This window comes from Folsomia candida, unplaced genomic scaffold (assembly GCF_002217175.1).
Source record: "Folsomia candida strain VU population unplaced genomic scaffold, ASM221717v1 Fcan01_Sc017, whole genome shotgun sequence".
NCBI classification, from domain to species: Eukaryota; Metazoa; Arthropoda; class Collembola; order Entomobryomorpha; family Isotomidae; genus Folsomia; species Folsomia candida.
In genome coordinates this window covers 128,747-142,308 of record NW_019091209.1, presented here as the reverse complement: position 1 = coordinate 142,308, position 13,562 = coordinate 128,747, and the positions used below count along the sequence as shown (strand labels likewise).

General features: G+C 37.6%; 1 protein-coding gene across 1 annotated transcript in view; it reads right to left on the bottom strand.

Moving 5' to 3' along the window:
• The window catches only part of LOC110856902 (dopamine receptor 1), a 108,700-nt gene that overhangs the window by 43,952 nt on the left and 51,186 nt on the right, over positions 1-13,562 (bottom strand). Inside the window, exon 3 of the mRNA XM_035857479.1 lies at positions 5,712-5,861. Coding sequence (XP_035713372.1) covers positions 5,712-5,847 — 136 coding nt within the window. The 5' untranslated portion in view covers positions 5,848-5,861. The remainder of the gene's footprint in view (positions 1-5,711; positions 5,862-13,562) is intronic.

Sequence of the window (13,562 nt, the reverse complement as noted above, 5' to 3'; positions counted from 1 at the left end):
TGTCGCATTGCCTTTGTCTGCGGGACATATTACGATGCTATTGTCTGTACGTAATTTTTCTATGTGAGGTAGTGCCCAAGTAAAATCAGAAGTATTTGTATTGGTTTGTTTTTTATGATCATGTATAATTCTTGATGCACCTGATCTAATTATGTTTTTGTCATGTTCCGTAAGATTTTCGTCGTCAGTGTTTTTGAGCCAATTTTCTATTGCTAATGTTGTTTCGATAAGTTGGTGTTTATGATTTTTTATTGGTAATGCATAGTTTAGCCCTATTTCTAGTGTTTTTTGTTCAAGTGGGGATAGTATGCGTTCTGAGAGATTAATAATGCTAGATTTTATGTTCGTAGTTTGTGAGTGTTGTGTGTGTGTTGTATGAGGAAGATTTTTTGCAATTTTTTGAATTTTTGTGTCAATTAATTTGTCGAGTTTTCGTATTTGTCTAGATTTAGTCTGATTATGGAGATGATTGATACGGGTATTTATGAAAAGGGTAATGGTGTCGTATAAGTCGGGACATTGAGATTTAAGGATATTTTTCTTATCTGTGATTGCTTTCTGGTAATTATTTATGGTCTTGTACTTGTCCATGATTGCTTGTTTTAGAATTAGCACAATTATTTAGGAAATATTGATAGTTCCTAAAAATATAGAAATAAAAATATTTTCTAACCTTGAAGCAAACACATACACAAAATTTCCTACACATACGAAAAAACACAAAACTAGCTAAATAACCGTTCTACGCTTACAAAATTCCGCACAAATCTCACAACTATCCTTCACCTCACATATTTAAAAACGAAAAACAGGAAAAATTACCTACATATCTGGTCTACGAACACAAAATTTCATTCACATACTAAAAAACACAAAACTAACTAAATATCCGCACTATGCTCGCTAAAAATCCCTCCAAAATCTCACAACCTTCCTTAACCTCACATATTAAAAAAACACAAAAAACTACCTACATATCCGGTCTGCGATCCCCTTCCTCCTCCTCCACCAAAGGGAATACATTTGCCATAAAAGGTCAGACTGCTCCTCAATTTGGGTAGGATTTCCCTTTACAAGATAAATATTGGGTCCCAGAAATGCCATCTTTTCTCCCGGCAAGTAATCCTTTTGATGTAAACAAGAGATCCTAATTCCACCCGGGCGGGTACAAAATGGACACCGAATTTCCCATCCGCCTTTCACCCGGCCATATTTACGTTCACTTCTCCATCCGTAATCTATCGATAAGGGGATTTAGTCCAAAGGCGGGGACAAGAAGGACCAAATTGAAAATCATGTTGATATTTAGATTTGCCAACAACGTCTTGGAGGTCGACATCAGTGCCCGCGGAAGGGTGGAGGGGGGACAGAGGGACAATGTCCCCACGGACATCCGATGTCCTTATCATCTCCCCATCTTATACAAACCCAGCCCTCCCGTATCTTGCAATATTAATGTCCCCACGGCTCCCGCGGCCATTGAGTTCTCCTTCTTCTTTTAGCAAGGTCCTCTCCCCAGTGTCCGCGGAAACTTGATGGGACAGAGGGACAATGTCCCCACGGTTATTCGATGTCCCTTTCATCTTATATAAACCAGTCCCTTCCCCTCTATCCTACAATGTCAATGTCCCCCTCTGTCCCCACGGCTTCCGCGGTCACTGGTCGCTCCAGCTATTAATCATGTGCCCTCTGAGCAAGTCCCATCTTTTCCGAGATTTGCAATATGCGAGAATGGAATGCGAGACACGAATAACCCAGCCCAGATTTTTAATTTTAAGACAATACCCGCTTTTCAGACTTATCGCCTCTATTGTGCGATTGGAATGTGTCCCCATGAGGGAAAAGCTGCAGCAGATGATTGCGACCAAACAACAATGGAAAGCATCATCGGGTTTATGATGTCGTTCGGGTAATGACGATGGTCTAATAAGAAACATCAAATTCTCTAAACCGTATTTATAATACGGAGAGATTTCCTTACAAGGGAGATCTCCCAGCGTATGCTCTCCGATTTTTAAGGTCATATTAGTCTCAATCGGGGACAAATTTAGTTAGTACGTAATTTGTGAAAGACACGATCTCTCAATGGGCACGTTTGGCAGAGATATTTGCATCCCAAGAGGAGTAAATTCCCAGTAAATGGGGAAAGTGTAAAATTTGTCGACTTTAAGATGCATTTTATCCTTTTCGGATGCAATTATCTCTGCCATTTGAGATCGTGTATTTTGCAAATTTCATGCAAACTAAACTTGTCATCGATTTACGCTATTTTGGTCAAAATCGGATCACCTGCGTTGGGAGACCTGTCATTTATAAAAGCCGTATTTAAAATACAGCAAAATGGTTTGAATTTGACGAAGTGATTTTTAATCAAGCTGGCTCAATTTTGATGAAAAATGGTATATTTTGACCTGCTTTTTTCCACTTATCCTCATTCGAATGTACCCCTTCTACTCCTTACAGGTAAGTAAATAACTAACTAAATTCATCCCGTCCATCCACCTCGACTCTTGTTTATTCCACATAAAAAACCCATTCATCAAGCAGGTAGCTGGATGCAAGTAGCTTTGATTTCTTGCATCTCTCCAGCAGATTCCCCAAGCTGTCAGATGTACATACATAAAAATCCCACGGAATCCTCCTCTCCCCGTAAATCACTCACTCACTCGGACCAGGTTCCAGCCTAACCGGTTGGTGGGCAGTGGCCGCGGAAGCGTGTGGACAGAGGGACGAAGTCCCCACAGTTGTTCGATGTCCCTATTTATCATCTGTCCGTCTTATACAAATAAACCCCTTCCTTATCCAATGCTAATGTCCCCAGATGTCACCACCGCTTCCGCGGCCACTAAGGGTACATATGTAAAGGGTGAACGCACAGTGGCCGCGGAAGCGTGTGGACAGAGGGACAAAGTCCCCACGATTATTCGACATCCGCATCATCTCCCCATCTTATATGATCCCTTGCCTCCCCTGCATCCTACAATCTTAATGCCCCCCCATGTCCCCACACCTTCCGCGGCCACTGTTTGCTGGTTGGTGAGAATGATTGAATACGTACGTAGCACGCCGCACTTTCATTCCTCATTAGAGCCCGTATTCATCGGAGGAGGTGGAAGCGGCGGCGGCGTCGGAGGATAAGTGAGCACTCAGGTGAACGAATCTATTTATGTATACGATGCGGACCAACTTGTCTTACAACTCGATTTGAAATGCTAATTTAAATGGGGCTCCATCCCCTTAATGGAAAATCGTATTTATGTATCATGACAAGCTCGGGGAGAGAGGAGAAAGTCGCTCCTTTGATTTCTTGACTTTCTCTCTCTCATCATCTTCAGGAAGTATTCGGGAAAAAGGTAATATATATTCTCATAAAGTATTAAACTATGATCAGTTAAACAGGACTATTTCGAAACGGATACAAATTCTAACATGGACAAGTAGGATTTGCATATTAATTGAAATTGGATTGCAATAGTAGTGAAAATTTTTGTTCAATGTATTACTTATGTAAAACCTAATAAAACCCAATAAAACCCATAAAACCCATTAAAACCCAAAAAACCCATTAAAACCCATTAAAACCCCTGGGTCGTTACTTTTTGATTAAAACCCTGGGTTTTTCCGAACCCTGTACATATGTATATTGCCAATATTTTATTTTTCGTACTAAAAATACTCAAATTGTGTCGTTATTTTTCAAATTGTTCCCCATGCTCTATTCTGTTTCCGTAAATAATGTCAACCACATGGTCTAAATTAATTTTAAAAACCAGATTTGAAATTTTACCTAGACATTTTTCGTAATCAATTTTTTTATTTTTCAAAATTTTACATATTAATACTCAAACCGGGTCTCACTTTCTTTCCTCCTTCCTTTGATAATACTTATTTCATGATTCAATGAAATTAATTTTTTCAAATTTTGATCAAGACTTCAAATTTTTTAAGTTTTTTATAGACAGACATTTTTCATATGTAAATTTTCCTCCTATTTTACATACTAATACTCAAACCGGGCCTCATTTTCAATCCTCTTATCCGCTAAAAGAAACCCAGCTAGCCAAGTCTCCAGGCTTGCCTCATCCTTTTCCTCTTTGGAAAGAAAGAAAGTCGGATTGTCCCCACTGTTTCGGATTATGGGCTAAACTTCCAACTTTCCTGACAGGATGTGGAGGACGACCCGTCAACCAGATAATTTTCAAGAGATGCAAAATGTCTGCAAAGCAGAAGCTGCTCCTCTTCTCAGGCAGTGGCCGCGGAAGCCGTGGGGACATGGGGGACATTTACATTGTAGGATAGGGGAGAGGGACGAGTTTACAGAACTTGGGGGCATCAAACAATTTTGGCGACTTTTTCCCTCTGTCCTCACACTTCCGCGGCCACTGTGAATTCTACTTTTACATATGCATCTTTAGTGACCGCGGAAGCCGTGGCGACATCTGGGGACAGTAACATTTTAAAATTGGGAAGGTACGAGTTTACATAAGATGGGGAGATGATGAGAATATCGAATAACTCTGGGGGCATTGTCCCCCGATGTCCCCACAGCATCCGCGGCCACTGTTCTGTTTGCATTATCATCACCATGCGATACAGTGGTCGCGGAAGCCGTGGGGACTTCTGGGGAGATTAACATTGTAGGATAAGGGAAGGCCGGGTTACGTAAGATGGGGAGATGATAGGACATCGAATAACTGTTGGGACATTGTCCCCCGATGTCCCCACACTCTGTTCCGCGGCCACTGCACCTCATGGAAGGTCAGACACAGAGAGGGCTGAAGCCAGTCGGTCGACTGAGCCATATTTACACAGCTCCATACACTTTACAAAAGCGTCAAAATATGATAAATTGACCTGACTTTGTTTGTACTTCTCTCGCGCGAGTTATGAAGATGCGAAAGATTAGTTGCGTTTGGGAAATGTTATAAACTACTTAAAATATTTTGGCAGCAACTTCCGCCCATCCAAAAATAATGCACAAGGGACACTTCCCAACTGTTCGGCGTGGTTAAGGTACAAAGTTTTTTTTAGTATCAACCCGGGCCCAATATGAAGGATCAATTCATATTTCCGTGTTAAACTCCAATTTAAGGCTAAAATTAGTACAATTTAATTTTTTAAAACCGCCATTACTTTTTAAATTTTTGAATTAAAATGATCACAAAGAGTTGAATTTTTATATGCTTACATTAATACATTTACATTAATTTTTTTTAATTTCTTAAAAAATCCTTAAGATCATTCATAAAATGGAAGATTCGCCGAAAGAAAACATAAAAGTTTTCAATTTTTTTTAAACTTTTCGTACGAGCCATTCATTTTCAACAAGATCTTAAGGTTTCCCCAAACAAAAAAATTGGAAAATTTAAAAATTTAAAAGTGAAAAATTGAATTTTTTGTATCGTATCTAAACCCAACTTCTTATGATCAATTTAATTTACAAATTTTAAAGTCCTACCAGAACTCATAGAAGTTTAAAATTGGTCAAAAATCCAAATTTTTAAATTTAGCGCTACCCCCACAGCGGCAAATATGACTTTCAGCAAAAATACGAATGGATCCTTCACCAAGATTCACTAACTTCTTAAAAAACAGAATGTGCACCCCAACCGCGACGAACAGTTGGTCCCATTCCCTCCTAACTTTCCATGTTTATCACCACTTTTCCTTATGCAATGCAGCCCTCACTCATCGCGACTCATCACACTTACCGATACAGACGAGCGAGACGGTTGTGAAAGTATCGTCCGTAATGGGATCCGCCGTGTCGTTCGATGAGTTCCCTCGGAACGACCAGTTCCCCCCCTCGTCGTACGACGGGGGCCAGTTCTCCTCGTCCAAATCCATCGCTAAGGAAAAACCTGCGGACAAAAATATAAACAATTAACTTCACCATTTGTTTAAGAGGCAGATTATGTAATGCATACTTTAAAATTAACCTTCATACTACCACCACTTAAATTTTCGGAAATAATCAAATTACAGACATTTATGTAACTACTTTTACTTATGACTTGACTACCTACCCCGCTATGTTTCGAAATATTACGAATTATGCACATTTAAAAGTATAACCAATAAACTTCACTCCTTTTTTAAGAGGCAGGTTATAAAATATGCACTCTTCAATTAACCTTCATATTGCCACTTAATTTTCGCAAATATTCCGCGACATACTAAATTACAGACATTTAACAATTTTTTCAGACTTGACTATCCCGCTATTTTGCAAAATATTTGCATAGTTTGTAAAAATAAATTTGGCAAATCAGTATACAAAATTCGTTTTCTATAAGTTTCTACAAAAATTTATTTAAAACCCGACCAAAAATACACACTTTCACGTCAATCTTTCCAAATCATGAAGACTTATCGACGTTCAATTAATACAGAAATTTACGTTTTTGTCAACATTACGAACATTTTACAAAAATAAGAGAGGATTTTTACACAAAATTATGCCAAAATTCGAGCAAACATCTTACGTTTACTTTTTCAAAAAAGTAAAAGGACAATCCATGCAAAAAAATGCACTCCAATATTTCACAATCCTAATTGGATCCAGCCAGTCCTAAAAATAGCGTTCTTCTGTCCAAAATAAGTTTCCACATTTTCGTCAATATTACAAACATTTTGCAAAAAATGAGACAGCATTTTTACACAAAATTATGCCAAAATTAGAGCAAACGTCTACTTTTTCAAAAAAGTAAAAAAAAATCCCCACAAAAGACACTAATTGGATCCATCCTTCCTAAAAATAGCGTTCTTCTGTCCAATATAAGTTTTCCGAAAATTTATTTCCCATCCAAATGCACACTTTCACGTCAATCTTGCCCCATCATTAGGAGTCATTTCCTTCCCAAATTTCCCCTGTAAACGGAGCAAATGTGGATTTTAACTCGGCCGTAAAATTAGAGCAACGACACTTTAGCATAAACGCGTACATGCATAAATATCCCGTCATTATTTTATATTTACTCGGAACTTACGTTCGAAAAACATGGGCGTCCCCGTAATAGTAAAACAACTCGTAAAATTCAACCCTTTTTGACTCGATAGAAATAAAAAGCTCAGCCAGAATTCGGCCAGAAGTGCATCATATAAAGATTTATGTTCTTACCAAATCACGCCCCGCGCAAGAGTGGGGACGATTTTGGAAAATAAAATAAAATTTAGAAAACTTTAGCTTGAACCGGATAAAGGAATTATTTAGGGTTAAGAAAATTTCAAAATTATGAAAATCTGAACAAAATTCGATTTTTGGGGAAAGTTTGAATGAGCGAAAATAAGATTTTTCGCATTTTTTTACAGAAATGTACAAATTGATTAAAAAACAGTGTTTTGCATATCCACGCTTTATAAATTTTTAAAATCCATTTCAAAAATTTCATGAATTTTGAAATAGATAAATTGAATGCAAGTTAATTTTTGATCTTATAAAACTATTCAAAAAATCGGTCAATGCATTTTCTTGACAATTTTAGCATAAAAATTTCCAAAAATTTTTGCAATTTCATAAGATAAGTTTTGAGCCGAATTTAACTACAATCTGTAGCTAAGAATTTTAAAAATATTAGGAAATTAATGCAATTTCATAGGATTAGTTTTGAGATAAGTTAAATTTTTGATGTTACAAAACTACAATTTTTTTACCCAACTAATTTTCTTAAGGAAAATTTATTGCAAAAAATTGAAAAATATGCACTTCCGTTCCGCGGTCCCTGTTTCTTCCCCCACGAAACATTTGTAGAGACGTCGTCAGTCCTCACACAACAGCCCAGTTAAGATTACTCATACTCCAAACACTAATAAATTTCGAGCCTTTTAACCTCCTAATTTCACGGGCTCCATAAAAACCCAGTTTCGCATTCTCCTTGGCTGCGGAGACGTTACGGCCACCGTTTTCATGGCCAATTTACATCCATGCAAATTGCTCATGGGAGGCAGATCATTTACCCAAAATGATGAAGGGCAAATTTGTCACGAGTAAAAGTCAGACGTGAAATGGCTGAAAATCTGATTTTTTGGAAAATTTTTGGGGATACATTTTTAAATTCAAAGGTCAAAAATATTTTACTTTTGTATTTTTGAAAATTAAAATAAAAAAAACAACAAATTTTCTTCGTTGAAAGTCATATAAGAAATTAAAAAATTGTATTAAAATTTCAATTTTTTATATTCAAATTCGTGCAAGAGCTAAAACTTTAATTTTTGGAAAAATGGAGACATGAAATTTAATGGTTTAAAATCATCCAAGAATTTTAAAAAACGAATTTTCGAAAAAAAGTTTTAAAAAATCTCAAATTTCTTCATTTAAAATCGTCCAATAATTTTTATAAATTGTATTTTTGGGAAAAAAATTCTTCATTTTAAATCGTCCAAAAATTTTGAAAAACATCAAATTTCTTTAAACTTCAAATTTCTTCATTCAAGATCATTCAAGGAATTAAAAAACTTTGATTTTTGAAAAAATACGCAAAAAACATCAATCAAACAACCACCAACTTTGGCCTTTTAAAAAAATTAGCTCCATTGATTAAAATTTACAAAATTTCATAATTTTGCCATAAAATTATCAAGTTTTCTGCCACGTGTATTTCTTCCACGTGTACTTTTTTTTTTGCTTAATCCGGATTTATGTCACGCTCACTCGCGCCCAGAGTATTGTTCTCCCTCGGTTGTTGGTTAATAACTACAGGGAATCCGGAACGGGTATACATAATACCCGGTAAGAAAACCTAACCAAGTCCCGGGTATTTTTAGCAACACCACTGAAACATTACTATCTATTCAACGTACTAATTATGCGACGTCCCAGGGATGTCGTCTCACAAAACTTATTTCGTACAAATTTTGGCAAACTACTTTATCATAATTCATTCACGCAGTCCTTCGTAACTTTGCAAAAACTATGCTTTTTGTACCATAATTTTACAAACCTTTACAAAATAAAAAGAAGCTCTTTAAGATCTTTGTAAATTTGCGCCAAATAAACAAAATTTGTATCCTAATTTTCTTTCAAAAAATGTCCTAAATTTTGTAAAATTTTGTGAGTTTACGTAAGTTACGAATTTTACAAGGTTACCAAGCCCTGCGTGAATTATCTCACTGTATTTTCTACACTATTTATGCGTAATTCCTCTAAATTTACATATTTCTGCCTCATTTTATTTCTCAATTTCACCTCCACCTCCACCGAAATTTTTATAAAACTTTGTAAAAGTTTGTAAGTTTACGAAATTTATGGATTTTACAATGTTACGAAGGCTTGCGTGAATTGCCTCACAGTATTTTCTAACCAATTCATCAGTCCTTTTGTCGCTTTTAGAGTTTAATACGCCATACAAAAGTTGCAAATATCGCGAAAAATTCGCAAAAACAATGTACATATGCATATATACCGGTCGGTAATGATTTAATACCAGTTTTCTTCAAGTGCATGACAATTATTTCAAGTGGGGAACATTGTTTTAAATAAACTGGGAGAAGAGACACGTTGCACTGCATCATCTCCACGTGCTCATCGAAAGTGGAGGGCTTTCTCCGACAACAATTTACCAACTCCATGAAAGGAACAAGTCCGTTATTATTCTTACATGTTTGCCGTCATTGTCATGTCCGCTCGGACGTCTCTTTTATGACCAGAGGGCGGATATGTATTCATTTTCAACTTATTAATTTGATCACGACGGACGGTCAAACTTTCTGAGTGTGCTCGCGTATTTATATAAATCACAAAAATTTCAAAATATTTTTTACAAATTGGAACATATTTCAAGGATTCAAGACATTTGAATATTTCTGCTATTATTTGAATAATGTGGAAATCTTTTACAAATTCTTTTAAAAATGCATCTATGTTTCGTCAATATTGTAAGACTTTTATTTGCTGAGAGAAATTGGGCCACAAAATATTAAATTCAAAGGTACAAATTTTTTTCGTAGATATTTTGTCGTTTTTGGCAACTAATTCCGCGATTTTTCATAAATACATATCCGCCCTTTGTTAATTACACATACCACCAGAAGAAAACTACTATCATTCACTTTTTGATTTGTTGAAACTGACTTCATACATAAATAAACTGACAGCTCTTCAAACTTCGTAAATATTTTGACACTTTTTCCTTTAAATATTTCAGCCGTTTTTTCTTTCCTAAATACATATCCGCCCTCTGCACATTATTTATCTACAAAGACTAAATCCAAGAATAAAAATTTAAATAAAACATATTTTTGTTCATATTTCGTAAATATTTTAACCTATTTTTCCCCTAAATATTAAATACATATTTCACCGATTGTTCTTACATAAATACATATCCGTCCTCTGCCCCCCCCATTTCTGTATGTATACCCATATCCACAAAGGGAAAACAAAGCTAATGCAATGTCACGGGAAAGGCAAACTTGTCCTTCTTCTTCTTCTTTCTCCATCCGCCTCAGGCAGGCAGGCTGGCTTTCCCTACGTTGTGGAGAAAGTGGGGAAAACTTTGCCGGAATTCCAAATTGGGGAGAAAAACCAGGAAAGGCAAGGTTTCTCAAGGAGCTTGACAACTCAATAAAGAAATAACTACCACCACCGCCGACAGTTTACCTACGTTACGCTATTATTATCTGTTATCTGCCGGGTTTGAATATGGATTTATTCTATTTTTCTTTTTCACTGGGAACAAAAAATAACAACCCGTACCGCACCACGACCCGGCACGAGGAGAACAATTTACAAACAATTTCGCACGGGTAGATGACGACGGGGTCTTCTGTCCGATTACTGAATTGTGGGTAAGCAAACAGTGGCCGCGGAAGCTTGAGAGGACAGAGGGGCAATGTCCCCACGGTTGTTCGATGTCGCCATCGTATATAAACCCTGCCCTCCCCTATCCTATAAAACAATGTCCCCACGGCTTCCGCGGCCACTGCTCCCTCAACAAAGTCTAATGTTCTCCCTTACAGTGGCCGCGTAAGGGTGAGGGGACAGAAGGACAATGTCCCCACGGTTGTTCGATGTCCCCATCGTATATAAACCCCGCCCTCCCCTATCCTATAAAAACAATGTCCCCCCCGCTTCTGCGGTCACTGTACACAAAAATATGACAGTTTCCAATCTGCTCGGCATCCCTATAATTTTCCAATTGTCGGAGTTGACATTGACTGGAAAGCACGTTTTTTCCTATGACTGACGGAAGAGAATGAAGCGTTTGTACACGAGACGTATGCATGAAAATAAGTCAATGCTTTTACTCCATACTTTTGTCGCTTGCATAACTTTGAGGAATTATTCCCCTTTTTTCGAAAACCAAGGTTTCAGAAACCATAGAAACATAATCAGCCATACTTTCACCGAAACGAGGGTTTGTCTACCTTTCTTCATTTTTGTACGATATTTACCCAGCTATTTATCCGCGAAATCGTGGCCCCCCACAAATCTGGTGGACACACAAGTTTTCACCCACCCACGTGGAGAAAGTCTCACTTTCACCAAATAAGGCATACTTTCACCATGACACTGCTTTCTTTCGCCATTAACTCACTTTGTATTACTAGAACGCTTTCTCCGTAGGGGTCTCTGTATCCATAACTCAATTATTATTCAAAATTCCTTCATACCCTTGTCGCCATCAGACTTTAATGCACCGCACACTCTTAAGAACCTGGTATTAAGTCTATACTGCCCAGAAAACGTACGTATTTGACACCACCAACACGGTAATAACGGGCATTACGGTTTAGTAAAAATGTTAAAATGCAAATGAAAAAAAATTACCACTCAAAAACAAATTACTACTAATTCGATAGGAAGTTATCTCAGAAAGAGTATTACCGGATTTTTCACGGTGTATAGAATTTGCAAAATATTGCAAAATATTGTAAACATTGTAAATATACTTCGTGCAAAATACTTATTTATTACCAGTACGCGAGGTATGTAAATACATATGTGACTCTTTCGTATTTTTTGCATTGTACCGAATTTACAAATATTTGACACGTTAAAAATGGCAAAAAATAATGTAAGCTTGCAATTTTGATCAATATGTATGAATACGGCCTCGTTGTGAGTTTCTCGTCTCATGTGTCACCGATCCGATCGAATTATTATTATTATTACAAGCGAATTATTTATTGATCCCCATTCTTCTCCTGGCTCGTTCCAATAATTGATATGCCAAATTCTTCCACCCGCCCGGCGTCCGTCCGTCCGCCAAACTCTCTCCCTCCTTTTCCCAGCCAATAAAAGGGATACCATTAACCCGTCCGGCCAGCTTTCTTAGTCATGCGGAGAAACGAATCATATCTCCACTTTCTCCAACAGGGTTCTGTAAATATCATAAAATTCGCAGGGCTTTTTAAAATGTATATTTTTCTAAATGCAAATGAGAACTTCATTTTTACGACGAGTGAACAAAAATTTTCTATTTTTACACAAAAATTTACCCATTTCATTCAGGAACAGGCCGAAAAAGTAGAAAATTTTAAAATACAAATTTATTTTAATCGATCATAAATTTAATTGATATTAAATAATGGACACGTTTTGCAGGCTTATTTGCATCCGAAGAGGAGAAAACGCTCCATAAAATAGAGAATTATAAATTTCCTGCGCGTTATCTCCTCTTCGGATGCGAATATCTCGGCCAAACGTGCCCATCGGGAGATCGTGTCCTTCCCAAATTTCATACCATTAAAATTGTTGACCCTGACTGACCTCCTCCATTGTCAGTCGGCTCATATTTTCCCACGTGCCAAAAAAACACGTGACATTAAGTAATGTCTCCCTCCACAATTTTCTCCCAGTCGTAAGAATTCATACCCCGTAGGAAACGACACCCTATCCACCTCCACATATTGATCCCTTGTGGAAAGGACGGAAATGGGGGAAAAATGCTGCTTTTTGATATGATTATCACGCATGCATCCATCTCCCCCGCGGACACGGGCATTTCATGACCACCACATTTCCACGCCACGCCACCCCACCAACTGTCCTGTCCAGTCCACAGGCGGCGGAAGCAGGGGGACATCCCTGTCCCCTCAGAAATTGAAAATCCGACCCCACGATGCTTTGCTCTTTTTGCAGTTTGATAGTAAATAACTAAACAATAAGACACAGACTAATGTCCCCCTGTGCCCCCAACTTCCGCAGCCACTGGTCCTGTCCTGTCCAGTTCGGTGACTTAATGGCAGGAAAAATGTGTCCCTCTCCGAGAAGATTAAGAAGAAAGCTCCCATCTTTTCCCATCGCAATCAACCCCAATCTGCAAACTAATTGGTCTCACTGACCGGAATCCGTGATGAGAACGACAACACACTTTCCTCTCCAGCGAACAGATAAAAAACCAGCGAAAAATGAGCAGCGAAAAGTGCTTGGAAAATCATACTGGTTGAAATCACAGTAAATCGTGGTTTCATATGATTTCTGGGAAATGTGTGATTTTTGTCAGATTTTAGTGTTAATGCGACAAAATGGAAAAACTTTCCATAATATCTAAACGGTAACCTTAAGGTCACCTTGATTTTCGGATTCAGCCCAAAATTCTGGGCATTTTTATTGACCCGCT